At 40.0% G+C, this 19,482-nt stretch overlaps 1 protein-coding gene across 1 annotated transcript; it reads right to left on the bottom strand.

Annotated features, from left to right (window-relative positions):
* Window positions 1–3,152: 3,152 nt before the first annotated feature.
* Window positions 3,153–19,311, bottom strand: CHMP5 (charged multivesicular body protein 5). The gene is made up of 8 exons (XM_004478194.5): window positions 19,139–19,311; window positions 18,227–18,331; window positions 16,752–16,798; window positions 14,681–14,774; window positions 14,477–14,548; window positions 9,882–9,990; window positions 4,665–4,777; window positions 3,153–3,851 (listed from the first exon to the last, which is right to left on the bottom strand). The coding sequence occupies exons 1-8, from the start codon at window positions 19,205–19,207 to the stop codon at window positions 3,801–3,803; spliced, it is 660 nt and encodes a 219-aa protein (XP_004478251.1). The 5' UTR covers window positions 19,208–19,311; the 3' UTR covers window positions 3,153–3,800.
* Between the last annotated feature and the right edge of the window lie 171 nt (window positions 19,312–19,482).

The raw sequence follows: 19,482 nt of genomic DNA, 5'->3' as shown, positions 1-19,482 counted from the left end.
GAATTAGGAGTGTGACAAGAGGTGTTAAAGAAGCTCCAGATTACCAGATCAGGGAAAATGTACAAGCAGAAGAACAGAATCATGACTGCATGGTGGATGTGGGGAAACTAGAAGCAGAGCAGTTTTTAGAGCATAAAAATAAAAACTGGGTCATGGCATAGAGAGGCTGCAGAGGAACTGAATGGTCTTCAATAGAATTCTTACTGGCATGAGATAGGAACCCAACTCCAATGAGTTTAAGTAGTAAAAGGGGTTTCTGGCAGAATCCTCAGATACCTCACAGAATCAAAGAAAGAGTTGCAGAGACCAGGAGAGCTCTGAGAACCTCAGAGACAAGAAATCAGCGCTCAGAACCATGAGGATTCTCTCATTCTGTCTCTCAACTTGGTTTCTCTCTGGCCTTAGTTTCTCAAGCTTCTCATCCTCTACTGACAAAAAGGAAAGGAAGCACTTACCCTAGTTTCCATCAACAAAATTTGAGGGATGGTCTCCAACATGCACAGCCACTTCTATAACTTGGAAGAGTAAGAGTAGGGCTACTCTAATAGGCAATTTTCAAATAATTGCATGACTGGAATGGGAGAGGCAGGTTCCCAAAACAGGATCTTCTTCTGAGAAGACCAAGTCATAAACCATTAGATAGGAAGGCACCAGGTCACAGGCAGCTTTTTATGCCCTGCTGAAGATGTCAGAGAACCAAAAAAGGTTTTAAGTAAAGGATTTGTATTTTAAGTAGGACCAGATTTGTATTTTAGAAAGGTAACTCTAGCTGTATGTGATGAATGCCTCAAGGAAGTGAAATTGGAAGAGAAAGCAAATCATTTATTTAAAAAACCTTTGTGAGGGATGTTTAAGCCAAGGAAAGATGAGAGAGGAAGGGTTGGATTTGAGAAATGGGTTAAAAGCAGGATTTAATGATTAATGAATATGTGTGATGAGACAAAATGCAGGCATTAAGGACAACCGAAGAGCTGTTGTTTTATCTCTCCCCCTCCCCGCCCTCCCCCATCCCCCAGTTTTCTGCTCTCTGTGTCTGTTCGCTGTTGTTCTTTTGTGTCCGCTTATATTCTTGTCAGAGCTTTGTTTTGAATGATGGGAGGATAATGTTTGATGGAAAACATGAGGTGGGGATTCAGGTTTGGGAACAAGGTGATGAGTTGTCTTGGATGTACAGAATGTGAAGTAGTTGTGGGCTTCTGGGATATCCAAATAATTGTTAGGCAAATAGCTGAATATAAATTGGATTCTGAAACTCAGGGGCAAGATTAAGGATGAAAGTATAGATTTAGAAGTCAGCAGTTGTAGTTAAAGCCACGAGCAGGAGATCACTGAATACAAGTGAGCAAAGAAGTATGGTAGATTGGAATCCTGAGGAACACTTTAACATTGCAGTATTGGAGAGACAATGATTTCAGACAGGTGTCTTGGAGAGAACAGTCAGAGGAACAGGAGAACCAGAGCATTGTCACAAAAGCCAAGGGAGCAGAGATTTAGGTAGAAGGATTGCTTGCTGGTATCCAATACAATGGACTGCTTTTTGGCACTCAAAATGGACAATATGCGGTCACTGAAAAGATCAGCAAGATAAGAAATAAAGGAGCAATTGGTTTGCTAAGAGTAAATGCCAAGCAGATGAGCTTAAAAATGCTGGATTTTAGGTAACATTGGGACATTTAAATGTGAATGACCAGAACTGAAAACAAGAGGTGAAGGCTAGTAACAGTTACTATGAGTCATTAGTACGGGATAGGTGTTTTAGTTTGCTACAAGTTGCTGAGAGCAATATACCAGAAGTGGGATGGCTTTTATAATGGGAGTTTGTTAGGTTAAAAGTTTACAGTTCTGAGGCCATGGGAGAGTTCAAATCAAAGAAAGCTTCATCAGGAGATGCTGACTTACCAAGTTGCAGCTGTAGGCAATCAGGCACAAAGTGATGTCACCTAAAGATGCCTTTTTTCTGAATTCAGCTGCGGGTGATCAGGTATAGGGCAGGACATAATGGCAGCTCTGCCAGTCTCTGCCTTCTCCTTCAGGCTAAGCTGTGGGTGATCAGGCATATGGCTCATCTTTCCCCTCTCCTCTGGGCTTCATCTCTTTCAGCCTCATTAAACAGAATAAAAGCCACCCTGGGTCATGCCCAAAGCAGTGATCTAATCTTGACTGAATCTAATCAAAAGGTCCTATCTACAATAGGTTTACACACACACAGAAATGGACGTAATCTAAGGACATGATCTGCTGGGGTCTACCCAGCTTCAAACTGCCACAATAGGTAATAGCTGAAATCATGGGTGTGAGATTCCTCAAAAAAAGTATGAAGGGGGAGGGGTCCAAGATTGGAAGGATAAAGAAAAATATGTTTAATGGGCTATGTGAGAAAGAGGTGTCAATGGAAGAGAATGAGTGGCTGGAGAAATAAAAGAAAACCTATGAGAACTTGTAGCCCAAAAGGTTTCAAGAAGATAAGGATGAACAGTATAAAGTTCACTGGCCAGCAAATCATCTTAAGAGGGTGAAGTGAGTGGGTGTGGAGGAGAGAGGATTACATGAGTGTCTCAAACCTAGTATCACTAGATAGCGAGCCTCTAAAGAGAGAACTGTGATTGTTCTCACGTCCCTGTGCTGCTTCAGAGGCTTCTGTAGAGCTGGTGTGCCATAAATGCATATTGGATTAACCCTTAGCAGACACATGAACGGCTGGTACACGTGGCACTGTGAGGCACCCCACCAGGCTGGAGCAGGGAATGCTATGTTGGTGAGAGTTGAGTAAGACAGGATGAGATCATTAAAGTCCTGAAATGAGGAATTTGGACTTGCTGTACTCACTCCAGGTACTTCCCAAGAAAGGAATGAAGTACTTGTTTTTTTGTTAACAATTCCTCATCTGAGCATAGCACACTGCAATTAAAGCCCTTATGACTGTTACCTCAGTTATTCCTCACTCTGAGGAGTAATTCAATCCTTAAGGGTAAGCACAATTTTACTAACAAGGAAACAGATTTTCAGAGTAGGCTACACAAAAGTTAGAAAATGGTAGACCTAGGGCCCAAGCCTGGACTGCTCCTTGCTCTTTCCACTGTATCACAATGCTACTAGTTAAATTTTGTTTCTGGAGTGGAGTTTTTAGGCTGAAGTGAATTATTAAAAATATATCCTTTTGAAAAATATTTATTGAGTATAAATAAATGTCCTATACATTAAATATCAAGAAATACTCATTATTGATTACAAGTCAAGTGATAATACTGAAGGAACCATAGAATCAAAATATCCACTCATGATAAAGTAATGAGAATTCCATTCCAATATTGGACACAGTAACAGTTTGTTCACAAGACACAACAAAATCCATCAAAAAGGCCATCTTTTAACCAACCAATAATACTACAATATAAAATGGTTTTGAATTATAATATGAACAGTCCTAACAATCTTATTTTTGTCTTTTCAATACAGCAGGTCATTCTGAAATTACAGTTACAGTGTCATAGAATTTAAAGATCCCCATTTCCTTGGTTTTATTTCAAATTATGATTAATGAAAGAAAACAAGTCTTACATAGCCATTGATATTTTTAAGTTAGTCTTTCAGAAGAGAAAAGGAATACAAATTTAGTACAAAGAAAGCAGCCCCAAGCAATTAATCTCTTTAACGGAAGAAAAAAAAAAGCAATATAATTAACCTTTCCTTCAAAGGAAGGAAAGAAACCTAAACCTGTTATGGTAAATTTGGAAAGATAAATATTTCCCAGTTGTCCGAATATGTGTTTATTTTACTTGATGTACTTGAATGATGCAAGTCTATGAAGCAGGGATCTGTGGCAATCCAAATTCATCCACCAGCACACCATCCTGTGAAAAAGAAGTAATGTTTAGTGCCACTATTTTTCAACTGATATAAACTGATTATAAACATTTAGTAGTCAAAATTGATTTTCAAATGTTTCATCAATCAAAACAAAACTCCCACTCAGAAGATATGAGAGTGCTTTTAAATTAAAGATAAAGGGGGAAAAAATGAAAGGGAAAAAAAAAAGATAAAGGAGGAAGTAATGGGCCATGAAAAGAATTGGAAAAGATCAAGAGAGTGATCTTTTGTGGGGTAAAGAATGAGTGAAGCAGGTGGAAGAGGAGAAAAGACCGAGTTAGTCCTTGTTGCAGATTTGCATTTTCACTCTGAATCCTAAACTGAACCAATATTGTTTGTAGCCTCCCAAATCCTTGCAGCAGTGCCTTAAGGCAGGTACTCAGGTCCATATCATACTTTGAAAATCACAGGCCTTGACACCACTATCAATTAAGAAAACACATCTCAACAGCACATTTAACATAGGAATCTTGTGACCTTCCAGAAGTGGACAAAACTCAGATGCTTCAGGGACTTCTACCTAGGGATTTGAAAAGGTGGGCTATGGTAGTGTTGATAAAAATTATTTCAGGTGTGCTGAGAAAAAACAACCCTAGAGGAAGCGGATGTGGCTCAAGTGATTGAGCTCCTGCCTACTACACATAGATTATGCAAACTGTCATCGCATAAAAAAATTCTTGGGCCTCAGTGACTATTTACAAAGTCTATTAGTAATCCAACGCAAGAAAACCAGAATGACGGTCAGACAAAAAACCTTTACCATTTTGCACAGAAAATATGAACAGAAAAGCTCTCACCTTATTCTTTGTGTCAGTGGGAACACCTTCTGGAATTGCAGGTGCAGATGCTGCTTCATCCAAATACGAGCTGTCTTCATCAGCCAGAAGCTCATCACCCAGTGCATCCAATTCTAAGATTGAAATAGTCAACATTAAAAAAAAGGCAAGAAAATTGACAGTTAATGTTAAGAAAGACAAATTATTAATATTTGTAATAAAAATTTAAATACAAAAGAAGAGAACTAATAACTTCTAACTTACAAATAAAAGATATATATAAGAAATTTTCAAGGGAACTAGCATGGTGAAATATATGAAAAACAAAAAATAAAGATCAATACCAATAAAGGGGTAGGAGAGCAGTACACCTGCAATTGTTAACCACACAGCCACCTAACAGCAGTGACTCAAGAGTCCCACACACATTCAGGGGGACCCAAGGCCACACAGTACAAGTTGGGGGCCTAGCACTCGGCATGGCACACATACAAAGTGGTTGCTTCAGATATCAGACTGACTAACAGCAGAACTCCTGGCAAGCTGTGCACACTCTCAACCCAGTGCCCAGTTGTTAGATACACCTAAATGAAAAAAATTGGGTGTTTATGAACACTGACATCATGTGGCTCCATGGGACTGGATTCCCTAACGCTTGATATTCTTGAGCAGTGGGCTAAGAAAGGAGCCATGAAGACCTTGCATCTGCACAACAGTATCTAAACTGTGGTTAATTAGCCGCTGAAACAGAGAAAACAAAAGGAAGTTGGATGAGATAACACTGGACTAAGAAATTGCATGCATCCTCTTCACAGGACTCCTGGCATCACTTTTTCTTCTCCCCCACCCTTCTCCTTTGCTAATAAAAACCCTAGCTCCCCTTCTCACTTTCAACTGTGTTTTGGGAAGATTCCTCTAGTTCCATGCTTGTGTACTCACATAAATCACCTTCTTAACTGAGAGGTGTGTTTCTCCTCTGTAGCACCAGATCAGGCAGATATTTCTACTGGAAATAGTTGTGCTTACAGTAACATAAATAGGAATCGATTTAACCAAAGATGTAAAGGACCTGTATTCAGAACACTACAAAACACTACTAAAAGAAAAAAAGAAGAGGCCTAAACAAATGGAAAGACATTCTGTGTTCATGGACTGAAGACTACATATGGTGAAGATGCCAATCCTACCCAAAGTGATTTATAGATTTAATGCAACACCAATAAAAATACCAACAGCCTACTTCACAGAAAGAGAAAAGGCAGTTACCAAATTTATTTGGAAGAGAGCACATCTGAACAGTCAAAAGCATTCTAATAAAGAGCAACGTGGGAGGATTTACAGTGGTCAAAGCAGCATGGTACTAACATAAAGACAGACACAATGATTTGTGGAAGAGAATTGAGAGAATACCACCTCTATGGTCAACTGATTTTGACAAACCTACCAAGCCCACATTACCGGAACAAAACAGTCTCTTCAACAAATGGTGATGGGAGATGAAGAGGATCCATACCTCACTTTCTATACAAGAATGAACTCAAAATGGATTAAAGACCTAAATATAAAAACCAGGACCGTAAAACTACTAGAAGAAAAAATGTAGGGAAACATCTTCAAGATCTTGTGGTTACGTGGTGGTCTCTTGCATCTTACACACAAAGCACAAGTAACAAAAGAAAAAAAGATAAACGGGACCTCATCAAAATTAAACACTTTTGCACCTTAAAGGACTCTGTCAAAAGGGTGAAAGGGCAGCAAACTCAGCAGAAGAAAATATTTGAAAATCACATATCTGGGGAAAAAAAACACGCAAAATGTTCAACATCACTAGCGATTAGGGAAATACAAATCAAAGCTACAATGAGATATCATTTCATACCTACTGGAACAGCCACTATTAAAAAGACAGAAACTACAAGTGTTGGAGAGGATGTAGAGAGATAGGAACACTTATTCACTGTTGGTGGGAATATAAAATGGTATGGCCACTGTGGAGGACTGTTTGGCAGTTCCTAAAGAAACTAAATATGGATTTGCCATGTGACCCAGCAATACCACTGCTAGGGATATACCCAGAAGAACTGAGAGCGGTGACAAAAACAGACATCTGCACACTGATGTTCACAGCAGTGTTACTCACAATTGTCATTCATAGAACTCTGTAGAAAAAAACTTAAAGTCACAGGAGGTGGAGCCGTCTATTAAAAGCATTTAACCATATCATGTGAAGAACAAGCACCCATAAGAACATGTTAGCTAAAATTCAGTCTTAACCCAGTTGCTGGGTTCTTTTTTTTCTAATCAATTGAAATTTTATTGGTTGTTTTGAAGATCAGCACAGATATTATGAACAGTTTGTACAAAATTCTTAATATATGTACTGAAAACCTAAAAAGCCACGTAGTTGTTTTTCTAAAATTATTCCAGTGACTTTTCAGCTTAAAATATGAAGGCACATTTTCCTTAAAAGGATATCAAGTACAAACATCTTTAAATGTTGATAAGCTGATACATGATTAAGTCCCACTAATTCATAATTTAACGTCATACACACTACATCCTCATATTTCCAATCTTTCGCAACACATAAAGTTATTAGAAAAACTGGATGACCATGACCAAGGTTGTTCCAGAATGAAAATGAGAGCCACCGAGTATACACTTTGGACAGACCATGCAAGGTTTGGGATTGGATAACAGAGAACCATGTGGGGCAAGATGGACTGTGGTTAACAATACAAATATGACAGTGTTCTCTTGTGAACGATAACAAATGTACAATACTAACACATGGTATTAATAATAATGAGTATATGGAAAAATATACCAAATGTATCTACAGACCATAGTAAGTGGTAATGGTCTGATGATATTCTTTCATAATCTGTAACAAATATTCCACAACAATGTAGGGTGTTGGTGGAAGAGCGATATATGGGAATTCTGCACATTTTGCACGATTGTTTTCTAAGTTCAAAACTTCTCTAAAAAAAAAAAGGGATACTTAAAAGCAGTAGGCTCTTAATCCTCATCCATCACTGGCTCAGCATGGGGCTGACTCACATTCCCAGTATAGATCCTTGGTCCCAGTACCCTCATGGACAAACTGGGAGCATGTATATCTGGCCCAATCTTTCTGGTGGTAACCTGAAGGAAGTACCATCCCAGAACTTGCCCTGCATGTAGAAGGTGGCTGATAGAGCTCTCCTGTAGACAGCAGTGAAGTTGAGCTACCTGGAACGTGGGATTTCTGGCTATAGGATATATACAGCAGTGTCAGGGACTGTGAGGAAACCATTTCCTAGAAACAAAGGGATATATGGAACCGTGTAAAATGGGGGAATTCCTGGAGTCAAACAAGCATGTCCCTTACTTTAGCCTGGAAGTGTCTGTCAAGCTTATTGTCCAAATAGGCTTTGAAGGTGAGCACTACATACAGGTAAAGACTGGGAAAGGAGTTTTTATCCATCCATCCATCCATCCATCCATCTGCTCCTGGCATTCAAAGAAAGCTCTGTCAAAACATTGCAGGTGGGAGTGGATGTTTCAGACATAATTTCTTTTCATTTATTCTCCCTGCCTGTTTCTTTCTTCTCCTTCTGTCAGTCTCACAATAAGTATACTGGCACACTTGATGGTGTCCCACAGTTCCTCGGGCTCTTCTGTTCACTTTCCTTTACTGTTTTAATTCCTGCTTCTCAGACTGGATCATTTCAATTGTTGATTATTTTCAAGTTCTCCGATCCCTTCTTTGGCCAGCTCCAATCTACGGTTGAACCCCTCTAGGGAATTTTTAATTTGTTACTGTGGTCTTCAGCTATTTGGTTCCCTTCCAAAATTTCCACTTCTCTACTGATATTTTCTTTGTGTTTATTGCTTTCTTGATTTACTTTAGTCTTTGTCCATGTTTTCCTATAGCTCTTTCTGTATATTTAAGACCATTTTTTAAAAGTCTTTGTCTGGTGTATCTCCGGGCTGGTCCTCCTTATTGCTTTAATCTTCTCCTTTGCCTGGGCCATTACTTCCTGTTTCTTTGTATGTTTTGTAATCTTTTGTTTTTACCTGGACATTTTGATATTTTAGTGTGTTATCACTAGAATTTAGACTCTGGAGTGTCTGTTTCTTAAACCTGTATTCAGGTAGTGTTTTGACAAGGCTTTCTTTGAATATACAAAACGAAAAAAAAGGAAAAAAGAAAACACCTTTCTCAGTCTTTGCAGATTGACCTGTGCAAGTGCTCTCTTTAGGGCTTATCCATACTGTCAGTTCAGATAATACCTCCATGCCAACGCATGGGATCTCCCTGAAACATTCTGTACATGCATCTTGTCTTAGACATGTGCACATGGCCCTAGGAATTCCTGTTTACACAGTTCAGTATGTCCCCTCTTCCCTAGGAACAGTTTCCTCACCATCCTGGACACTGCATTATATATCCTATAGTCAACAATCTCTAGCCCAGGCAGCATGACATGACTCCTCTCCCACAGTGTTCTGGAAGAGAGTTCCATGAGCTGCCTTTATGCTGGGCAAGTTGTAGGAATGGTGAGTCCCTGAGGCCACCACCAGGCAGACTGGGCAAGACATATACACGCCCAGTATGTGCATGACAGTTACTCTGCTTCTGTGAGAACCAGGGCCAGGGATCTGTACTGGGAATGTGGGCCAGCTCTACACCAAGTGGGTGACAGGCAGGGAGAGGCCAGCCAGGGTGCCACAAGAGCCTACTGTTTTTAAGTATCTTTTTTTTTGATTTGGCACTTGCCCTGTTACTGCAGTCCTTTAACTGTTTTCTTTAATTTTGAGAAAGATGTTTCTGCCAGTTTTTGCTGGTTGTTCAAAGTTTCTTTGGGAAGCTCCACCATCATGAACAGGAGGAATCCCAACTATTTTTTTAATATGCTTTTTTGTCCTGAGGGAGAGGATTCCAGGTAGGGAAACCAAGGGAACAAAATAAAAAGGAAAACAGCAGGGAAAGGCAATGCTGAGGTCAGTATGGATACCAAGCACCTGGTCAGCAGAGGCCTTTGCCTAAGACCTTCCTTCAGAGCTTGTGCAGGTCCAGGCCTGAGCTGTTGCTAGAGGGTACAAGCCTGATGAGCTAACTCACAGTCTGTACCACAAACTAATTCTCAGGAAACAATGACAGGAATTTTGACTAGCATTTGGGAAAGGCCCCAGGCAATTCCTTCTTTCAGACTCTAAAGCTAGGTACATATTGTTTTCCCCATAACTCACCTGCTTCTAGGTCATCTTCATCTAAGTCTGGGGTGCCATAACTACGACTCAGAGATTCCTGGATTTCATTTGCATCTTCCATCATATCCTCTAGCTGGTCTTGTAAATCCTAGAGAAATACATGTGACAGGGTCTTCATTGATTTCTTTCTGTTTTCCTGTCTAAACCCCTCCCCACCCCCACTCTCTCCACTGAGTCTTGGTGATGAGTAATCAAAAAAAAAATAATGTACATAAAATGCCTGGCACATAACTGCTCTCAAAAACTGTCAGTTCCCCTCCCTTATCCCAGCCCTTGACTAGTAATTGTTTTATTTTATTTTAACAACTGAGCAGACACTCCTCTAAAGGATGAATTCCTGAATGTCTCATAAAAAAGAGAGCTCAAAGAATTATTTAAAAATCACAAGCCCAAAGATTTCCCCTAACAGTTAACTGTGAATGCTACCAATCCACATACTCCCCCTACTGCATTTGAATTTTGAATTTAAGGTACCTCATGGAAATCCAAAGTCCTTCTTTCTTTTTTTTAGGAGGTACTAGAGATTAAACCCAGGATACCGTGTAGGTGCAAAGGAGGGGCTCAACCACTGAACTACACCTGCTCCCAAAGTCCTTTTAACAGAAGAGATGCCCTTCAGCTCTCTGCTAATACAGAAAGTTTACAAGAAACATTAAGTCAAGCAACATCTGTACTATCAACACTTTTTTTTAGTTAATGGAAGGAGGTCATTGATATGCAAATTACTCTTGTCAGGTGAGGCCTGACTACATTGTGGAGGCAAAGGAGGCAGTAGCAGAAACAACTGGGTGATACAAAATGTCATACTGGGTCCACCTTTGATGGGGAAACAGAAATAGAATCAGGGGTAGGCTTCATATCTGAGACCATGTTGGTGATGAAGCTGACGGTATAAATCATCTGTGCCTAACTGGGACATGACTATGAGGCCAGAAATTATGTGAAACCAATCTGAGTAGTAGCACAGAATAATAAAGGGCAGCTGGTAAAACCGTCAGTACAGGCTCTGGAGTCAAACATACCCAAACTTAAACTCTGCCATTCCTCACTGAGAAGTAGTATCTCTAAACCTTAATTTCCTCATTTGTAAAAGGGGATTATTAATAGTCATATTGATGTGGGCTATGGGTGGAAGGCTCTTTGTCTCTTCAGAGATAACTAAGTTGTTTGACTTGTGGGTGTGGAAGGGGGCGGGGGGCTGCAGTCCTGCCCTTGGGGACTAGCAGCAGCTCCAGTCCCAGGAAATGTTTAACAATGCGGGGGCTATAAACTTTAAGTATTTAGGGGAAATGCAAAAACCAAATATGCTAAAGGCTTATCTAGAATGTCTGGAGTCCATGCTAAAAGCTTACCTAAGATGTGGAAGATATATGCTAATTGAAGCCTATTGAGAACTGAAACAAAGGGACCATTTGGCCTTTCCTCTCTGTATAAAAGACGTTTGAAAATCTTGAAAATCTTGTTCGGGGCTCGGGATTCAAACTGAAAGCTCCTGAGTCCGGCCGGCTGTCAATAAACCATTTTTCCTTCTCAAAATCATTCCTGAGTCCTGGCCTCTCTATACTCAAATAATTGAACTTCTCTTAAATTCCACAACAATATCTCACAGGGTTATTGAAAGGATTTACTGCAATAATATGTGTAAAACACTAACCACTTAGTAAAATAGCTATCAGCTATTATTACTTCAGTTGTATTAAGGATGTGCAAAACACCCATGTGCTCTTCATATACTGAAATTCCACAAGGTGGTGGAAAGTCTAATGTCAATAACGCAGAAGGTACAAAACAGCACCATTTATCCAATACAAGGGCAACACAGATATTTAAAAGTACCTTCCTGGCCTCGAAATCAAAGTATATTTGTTTTTTGATATAAAAAGAAAAGGATCAAAAGTAAGGTGGAAAAACAATTTTTAAAAGAAAAAGTTTCAGATTTCTGCATCTCCAAGTGTCAATCTACTGCATTGTACACATGTAACACTGTGCTATCCAGAGAAGCACTAACCGAAACAATAATTAAAAGATAGTGGCGGCGGACTTGGCCCAGTGGTTTAGGGCATCCGTCTACCACATGGGAGGTCCATGGTTCAAACCCCGGGCCTCCTTGACCGTGTGCAGCTGGCCCACGCGCAGTGTTGATGCGCGCAAGGAGTGCTGTGTCACACAGGGGTGTACCCCGCATAGGGGAGCGCACACGCAAGGAGTGCACCCTGTAAGGAGAGCTGCCCAGCACGAAAGAAAGTGCAGCCTGCCCAGGAATGGTGCTGCATGGAGAACAGACACAACAAGATTACCCAACCAAAAGAAACACAGATTCCCATGCCGCTGACAACAACAGAAGAGGGCAAAGAAGACACAGCAAATGGACACAGAGAACAGACAACTGGAATGGGGGGGTAGGGGAGAGAAATAAATAAATCTATTAAAAAAAAAAGATAGTGAAAGTAAGATGGAGCAAGCTAATTAAGTTTATACTATACTACCAGTATAATTGTCTATGAATAAGATTCCTAGCAACAAATTCTATGACAGACAGAAAACAACAACAAAAAAAAAACAACTCAGGGAAGCAGACTTGGCCCAGTGGTTAGGGCGTCCGTCTACCACATGGGAGGTCCGCGGTTCAAACCCCGGGCCTCCTTGACCCGTGTGCAGCTGGCTCATGTGCAGTGCTGATGCGCGCAAGGAGTGCCGTGCCATGCAGGGATGTCCCCCGTGTAGGGGAGCCCCATGTGCAAGGAGTGCGCCCGGTAAGGTGAGCTGCCCAGCGTGAAATAAAGTTCAGCCTGCCCAGGAATGGTGCCGCACACATGGAGAGCTGACACAACAAGATGACACAACAAAAAGAAACAGATTCCCATGCCGCTGACAACAACAGAAGCAGACAAAGAAGAACATGCAGCAAACAGACACAGAGAACAGGCAACTGGGGTGGGAGGGGGGGAAGGGGAGGGAAATAAATAAAAATAAATCTTAAAAAAAAACACAAAAACTCACAAAGAATTAGCAGGTTCAATATTGGATAAACAAACAAAAGCAATGAAAACAAACATAAACATTAAATTAAAAAGAACATTCATGTGCAGAAACTGAAAAATAAAAAGAATAGAAACAAGCAGGGAGAGGGGAAAAGAGGGTGATATTGGGACATTTTCAGGACTTGGAGTTGTCCTCAATGATATTGCAGGGACAAATGCAGGACATTATATATCCTGCCATAACCCACTGAATGGACTGGGAGAGAATGTAACCTACAACATAAATTATAATCCATCCTGTGTAGCAGTGCTCTGAAAGGTACTCATCAAATGCAATGAATGTACCACACTAATGAAAGAAGTTGTCGATGTGGGAGGAGTGGGGGGTGTGGAGAGTAGGGTATATGGGAACCTCTTATATTTTTTAATGTAACATTTTGTGAGATCTATGTATCTTTTAAAAAAAAAAAAGATAAAAAATTAAAAAAGGAAATGCTGCACACAGAAAAACAAAATAAAAAATGAGAACTGTAAAACAATGAAAATGCTTTACATTTTAGAAAAATAAATTTAACAGATAAAATTCAAAATATACAGCCCAGCAAAAAGATGGAACACGTTTACACACCAAAAGAGGTGGAGAAAAAGATTTTCCACCTGTCATGCTGGCAATCTACTGGGAACAGGAAAAGGATAATTAGGCAGGGAGTTAGACAGACAAGCATGTGAAAGATGGAGAGATACAAAAAAACAAAGATTAAAGTTTCTACTTTGTTAATTATTAAACAGTTCTAATTAAAACACAGAGAAACCGTGGTAAAAAATAAAATTCCATTTCAATATAGTGTATTACCAAGTAGTACTGCACAAATAGGATAAGCATACAGAGGTCATTCTCATTGAATTTCCTGGAAGATATCATTAAGCTTAACACCATATAAGAAGAGACTGATGGAGAATAAGAAAGATGGCCAAGGACAGCCTATGGAAGGATGCTCAAAAAAAGTAAGTAGGGGGAAGAATGCCTTCCCTCTCACTAAAGACCAGCACTGCCAGAGAACACCTCTGCAGAGGCAGTAAAATGCACATAGTTAGTGCTCATCCAACAACACTTGCATCGGGCAGTACTGCTTCATCTCTTTTAATAGCTTCTCGTGCTTCCATTTGCCAACCAAGAAATAGTTCCTGAAGACTAACTATGGTTAGGCAGGCATGGGTATGTAACAGTAAACAAAACTGAGTCCTTGCCCTCCTGGAAAGAGACACTCAAGACAATCATGGAAGATAGAGAACAATATCACTAGTTTACAAATGAGGAAACAGTCTCAAACTCCTTGAGTTAGAAACAATGGCAAAGGTTTATCAGGTGCTTTTTATGTGCCAGGCATTGTGCATTTAGCCATATTAGCTCAATTATGTCATAACAACTTTTTGTAGCGTTATGATCTTTGCATTAACAATGAGGAAACCAAGACCTCTGATACCCTTTCCCAAAGTTACCCTACTAGTAAATGGCAGGCCCAAGTTTCAATCCCTTGTCAGAGCTCCTCCCATCACGTTCATTTAAATTTTTTTCAGAAATACATATCTCACCTCGATCTGATCAATTTTCACTTGCTTATATGCTTTTTTCATTTCTTTTACTCCTAGTTTCATAGCATCAACCTAAAAAAAAGGTAAAAGAAAATACAATGTCCTAAGTAGCCATGTTGGTTAAAGTGTTCTTTTAAAATCATGGAAAAGAGCATAAGACTTAAAATATATATATATATATGAGAAAAGGTGCTTTGGGAGTACCGTGGTCTTGGTGTCCTTCAATGACTGGATGGTGTAATTTGCCTGTTCCATGTTAAATGACTGTTGGGCGAGATTGTCCCGCTGCTGTTCATACCTTTTCAAAGATTGAGAAAGGTAAATATGAGCCAGATAGAAATCCTCAGGAAGAGAGTATCTCTAACAGTAAATAAGAATTTCCTCTTAAAAAAATTTTTATTAAATAATATACAGAACAGTTGCCAAAAACAATTTAATCATTTTCCAATTAATAGCAATAGCATTTGCTTTTTTCTGTTGCTACAATAGTCTTTTTTTGGGTCTTTATTTATTTTTTAATGTTACATTCAAAAAATGAGGTTCCCATATATGCCCCCAACAATAGTCTTAATATGAATTTGACTTTAATATGAAATTGACTTTAAACATTTTGAAATGTTTTAGATTATCTCCTCATGATAAATTCCCAGAAGTGGAATTGCTGGGGCAAAAGAAAAGATTATTTTTAAGGCTCTTCATATATATAGCTAAATTGCTTTCCCAGATTAATGAATTTTTTAAGATCTATTTTATCTATTTATTCTCTCCACCCCCTTGCTATATTTCACTTTCTGTGTCTGTTTGTCTTCCTTGTTTCTTTAAGAGGCACCAGGAGCTGAACCCAGAACCTCTGATGTGGGAGGGAGGTACCTAATCAGTTAGGTCACCTCCACTCTTTGGTTGTGTCTCTTTCTGTTTTTCCTCCCCATGTCTTTTGTTGCATCAGCTTGCCGTCTTCTTTAGGAGACACCAGGATCTGAACCAGTGACCTCCCATGTGGTAAGTGGGAGCCCAGCTGCCTGAGCCACATCCACTTCCCTCATGAATGAACTTCTTGAGGACAGGCATTATATTTTATTAATCTTGTATTAATAGAGCCTACCTAATATAATGGTTGGTGCCTAAAATGTTTTATTTTTTAAAAATTTTATATCAAATTATAATACCACCTCAAAGATTTATGTCACTATGGTTTTTATACAGTATTTGGAAACCACCCAACTATTCAATCAGAAGAAATATGGTTAAATCATGGTACAGGCAAAAGGTAGAATATTACAACTCCATTAAAAAATATAAAATTTCCAAAGATTACTTAAAAGGACAGAAAAATCTTCATAATATAATGTTAAGTGAAAGAGGATTATCTATATATGCATACAATTTCAGTTTTCTTCTAAAATATTACATACACTCATATCATGTTTGCACAAAGCAGAAAAAAGAAACTGGAAGAAAGTACACTGGCATTTTAAAGGAAGCTATTTCTGGTAGTAAGAATCTACGTAAATTTTCTTTTGTTATTGTTTAAGTATTTTCAAAGTTTCTAAAATGAACACTTGTTCCTCTTAAAAAAAAAAAGTTACTTAAAAACTGCAAAGCTACCAATTAAGAAGATGACAGTTTTACCATACTCTTACCACTTTATGCATTATTGGCTTTTTTTTTTCTATTTTGGCTAACTCTAAAAGGAGAAAAATAGCACCTGAAGCCTTATAAAAAGTCATTTTAAAGAAAGAAATAGAGAGAAATAAAATAATAGACCAACAATCATTCTGGTTCCTTATTAGTTGACTACCCCTGATCTCTACAACCCTGGAGAGGACCTCATCATCTGGACACAGTGATAAGCACCAAAGATACTATTTGGCTTCTGCTCAGATATTGGCATATAGTCACACAAACACAAATTAAGGACCTTTATATCTATTCTGGCAGAAGAAACAAATATTTTCAGGATTCCTAACTTTACAAACAAACAAAAAACAAAAATCAACTCCCTCCCTCCCAAAAGGGCACATGTGGCTAAGAGATACTGTATTGGACAGTACAAATAGAGAACATTTCCATCACAGCAAAAAGTTCCATTGGATGGTACTGAAACAAACATTTCTTAACTTGAAGGGGGGAAAAACCCAGCTAAGAGTATATGTAGATAAACATTATAATCTAATCAAGAATGCTTATAAAATTGAATGAAAATCTGAAAGACTGGAAGATCATTTCCCCTTCTGGTTAAACCTGGTAGATTAAGGAGATTATGTTCATAACTTACATTCGCTTTTGCTTTAAAACCCGCAAGGCTTTCTGCTTGACCATATTCTAGGGGAAAAACAGATTTTAATGAAGGAAAAAAAAAAAAAAAAGCAGAAAATATACGTATGGTAAAAGAAATCTCTCATATCCTCAAACTTGCATACCTATGTATTCTCTTCTTCAAAGTAGGAGACATAGTGACTCTTGGATTTTGTTCTTCCCCTTGCATGCACAGCTGTGTGTGTATCCCACACTTCAGTGTACTGAACTCCTGACCCTTTTCCCAATGAAAATTATCTCTACCCCCAGCCCCAAAAGTGCCCATTTTGTATATCCAGTTGCACGAGAGACTCCCTCCTGGATTCCAGCTATCAACTCAATCTCAACATGCTCAAACTCTACAATCTGCTTTCACCTTGGAAATTACTAATGATGGCCCCACCAATCTCTGACTTCTCTAGGTTGAGAACCTTTATAGTAATACTACCTGTTGTCTCCCATGCACAGTCATCCCATTTATAATTCTCAGTATTCAATTTCAAATTGATTCCTTTCACCTCATGCTCATGGCTACCACCCGTGGTTTGGGCTTTCATATCAGTCTAGATGGCCTTTCCTGGGTCTGTTCACTCTTCATTCCATGCCATCCAATTAAGATGGCCGGGAAAAGCCACTTGTCTCTTTTCTTCCTATACTGTTCCATTGGTCATTTTGTTTCCTCCAATGAGGAAGGAAAAGCACATATTATTCCTCCATTCCTCCATTATCAGAAGATGATAATACCCAATATTTATTGAGTGGTACAACTGGCTAGATACAGTGTTATGCATGCCACATGAAATACCTTGTATAATCTTCACCCTATCCCCATTTTAAAAATGGGATACTGTGGTCTGGTAAAGTTAAGTATCTTATCCCAGGTCACATGGTTAGTAAGTTGGAGAGCTGAGTTAAAATCAAGGTATTTCTATATCCACAGTCCACGCACTTAAATATAGTACTCTATTTTCTTACCCAACAAAGAAAATAAGCAGGTAAGTGGCTTCATCAAGGTCACAACCATTAGCTAGTGATGGTGTTAGCATTAGAACATTGGTCTTTAGAAGCCTCATCATTCAGTGCTTTTCACCAGCCTGCCACACCATCTTCTTAACCAGTCTAATGTACTTACATAACCTGACCAGCCTGGTAACTCCCTGCTCTTGAGCATGTCCCAACCCTCTTCTCCAGGTTGCCACCTTCTCAGTAGAAGACTCTAATTCTCATGTAGATGCTTCTGGACATGTGATCAGCATATTCTCTTCCACCAGGTCAAATTCCAGCCTCTCCTCATTGTGGCTTCCAACTTTCATCCCTGAAGGTATATTTCCTTTTTACCAGACTGGGTACCTCTTCCATTGTCCCTCACCAGCTCCTACCACCAGGCTCTATTTCTATAGTTTGCCCAAGTTAGGCTGTCACAGGACCTTCTGCAGTAGCCTCCACCTGCATTACCTTTGCAGGACCTTCTCTCATCTTCTTGATCTGATCCTTATACTTCACTAGCTCAGCATCCAGTCGGGAAATCTTTTTGTCAATGGATTCTGCCCTGCTATCCACCTTGGGAAGAAAAAAAAAATTAAAGGCAGTGGTAGTTACTGCAATACATCTACATGGGAAGGGGCAGGGGAAAGTAAGGAGTATGGAAGAAGAAATGAAAAAATAAAAAGGAGCAAGCACACGATGAAGGGTGAAAAACAGTGATTCCTCAAAGTCGGGGAAATTCCCAGTCAGAAACACACGGGACAGGGAGGGCTTTTATAAACTATATTTCACCCTTAGATTCTATATTCCAGGCACCTGATGTCTTCAAAAAGTCCCTTTAATATGTTGGGTCCGAAAATTAATTTGAGAACAGGCTGACCTGTTATTTTCCTAGAATAGGAGACGAGTCAAGCTGGGGCCTCAACTAGGAGGGGTGTGAAACTGGCTAGTGCCCAATGTACCATGGCTGGGACCACAGATACCATTCCATAGGCAGGGGGTGAGCGACAATATGAGCTGCCGAGGTTCTGAATTTTGTGTTACTGAGGATTAGGGTACAGATATGTGGGCACAGAATATCAAAATGAGAGAGATGACGTGTGCGAGGTCAGCAGTCCCGGGGTAAGTGTATGGGCCTGGCAGAATGTATGGCCTGAGGTTGGGTGGAGTGAGGGAACCAAAGCAAGTGAGTGGACAGAAGAATGGTTTGAAAGCAGGTAGGGTGAGGTAGTGATGGGTCAGAGGACCCTGGTTTGCGGCGTCAGCAATGACTCGGAAGAAGGAACGAAGGGGAGGTGGAAAAGGCCCCGGGAATGGGGATAAGGTGTAGGATTCCGGGGTGTCATAGGCCCAGAGCTGAGCTAAGCGTGATCGAGTGCCCACCGTGCCAATGCAGTCAGTCAGGCTGGGCGGCGGGGCCTTGGGTTTCGCTTTCCCGAAGATTCGGTTCATCTTGAGCGGCCACGAAGAAACCCAAACACTGAAGCAAAACCAGAAACGGAAATGTAGTCACCCCCGGCTTCGTTCTGACTTCCGGCCCCTCCATGCGCAAGCGCAAAGTGCCCGTTGGCGTTTTCCCGATCCTAATTTCCGGGTTTTCAGCCGGGTCTTCCGGAGAAGGAAGGCGAGAGGAGGATGGGGAAGAGTCAGTGGAGGGCGGAGTCTCGGGGCAGTAAGCTGGGCGGGGCTTCAGATGAGCGAGGTGGGACCTCGCGGTAGCTTTAGCG

The sequence above is a fragment of the Dasypus novemcinctus genome, chromosome 8 (assembly GCF_030445035.2).
Source record: "Dasypus novemcinctus isolate mDasNov1 chromosome 8, mDasNov1.1.hap2, whole genome shotgun sequence".
Taxonomy (NCBI): domain Eukaryota; kingdom Metazoa; phylum Chordata; class Mammalia; order Cingulata; family Dasypodidae; genus Dasypus; species Dasypus novemcinctus.
The sequence above is the reverse complement of the archived record's forward strand: the minus strand, read 5'-3'. Positions and strand labels throughout refer to the sequence as shown.

What these genes read in the sequence shown, in the direction of transcription:
- CHMP5 (XM_004478194.5), bottom strand. Translation starts at nt 19,207, where the DNA reads ATGAACCGAATCTTCGGGAAAGCGAAACCCAAGGCCCCGCCGCCCAGC. An exon ending in TGAAGATGACCTAGAAGCAG is followed by an intron (nt 4,778 to 9,881) that starts GTGAGTTATGGG and finishes TTTCAATCTTAG; the next exon opens with AATTGGATGCACTGGGTGAT. An exon ending in CCACTGACACAAAGAATAAG is followed by an intron (nt 3,852 to 4,664) that starts GTGAGAGCTTTT and finishes TCTTTTTCACAG; the next exon opens with GATGGTGTGCTGGTGGATGA.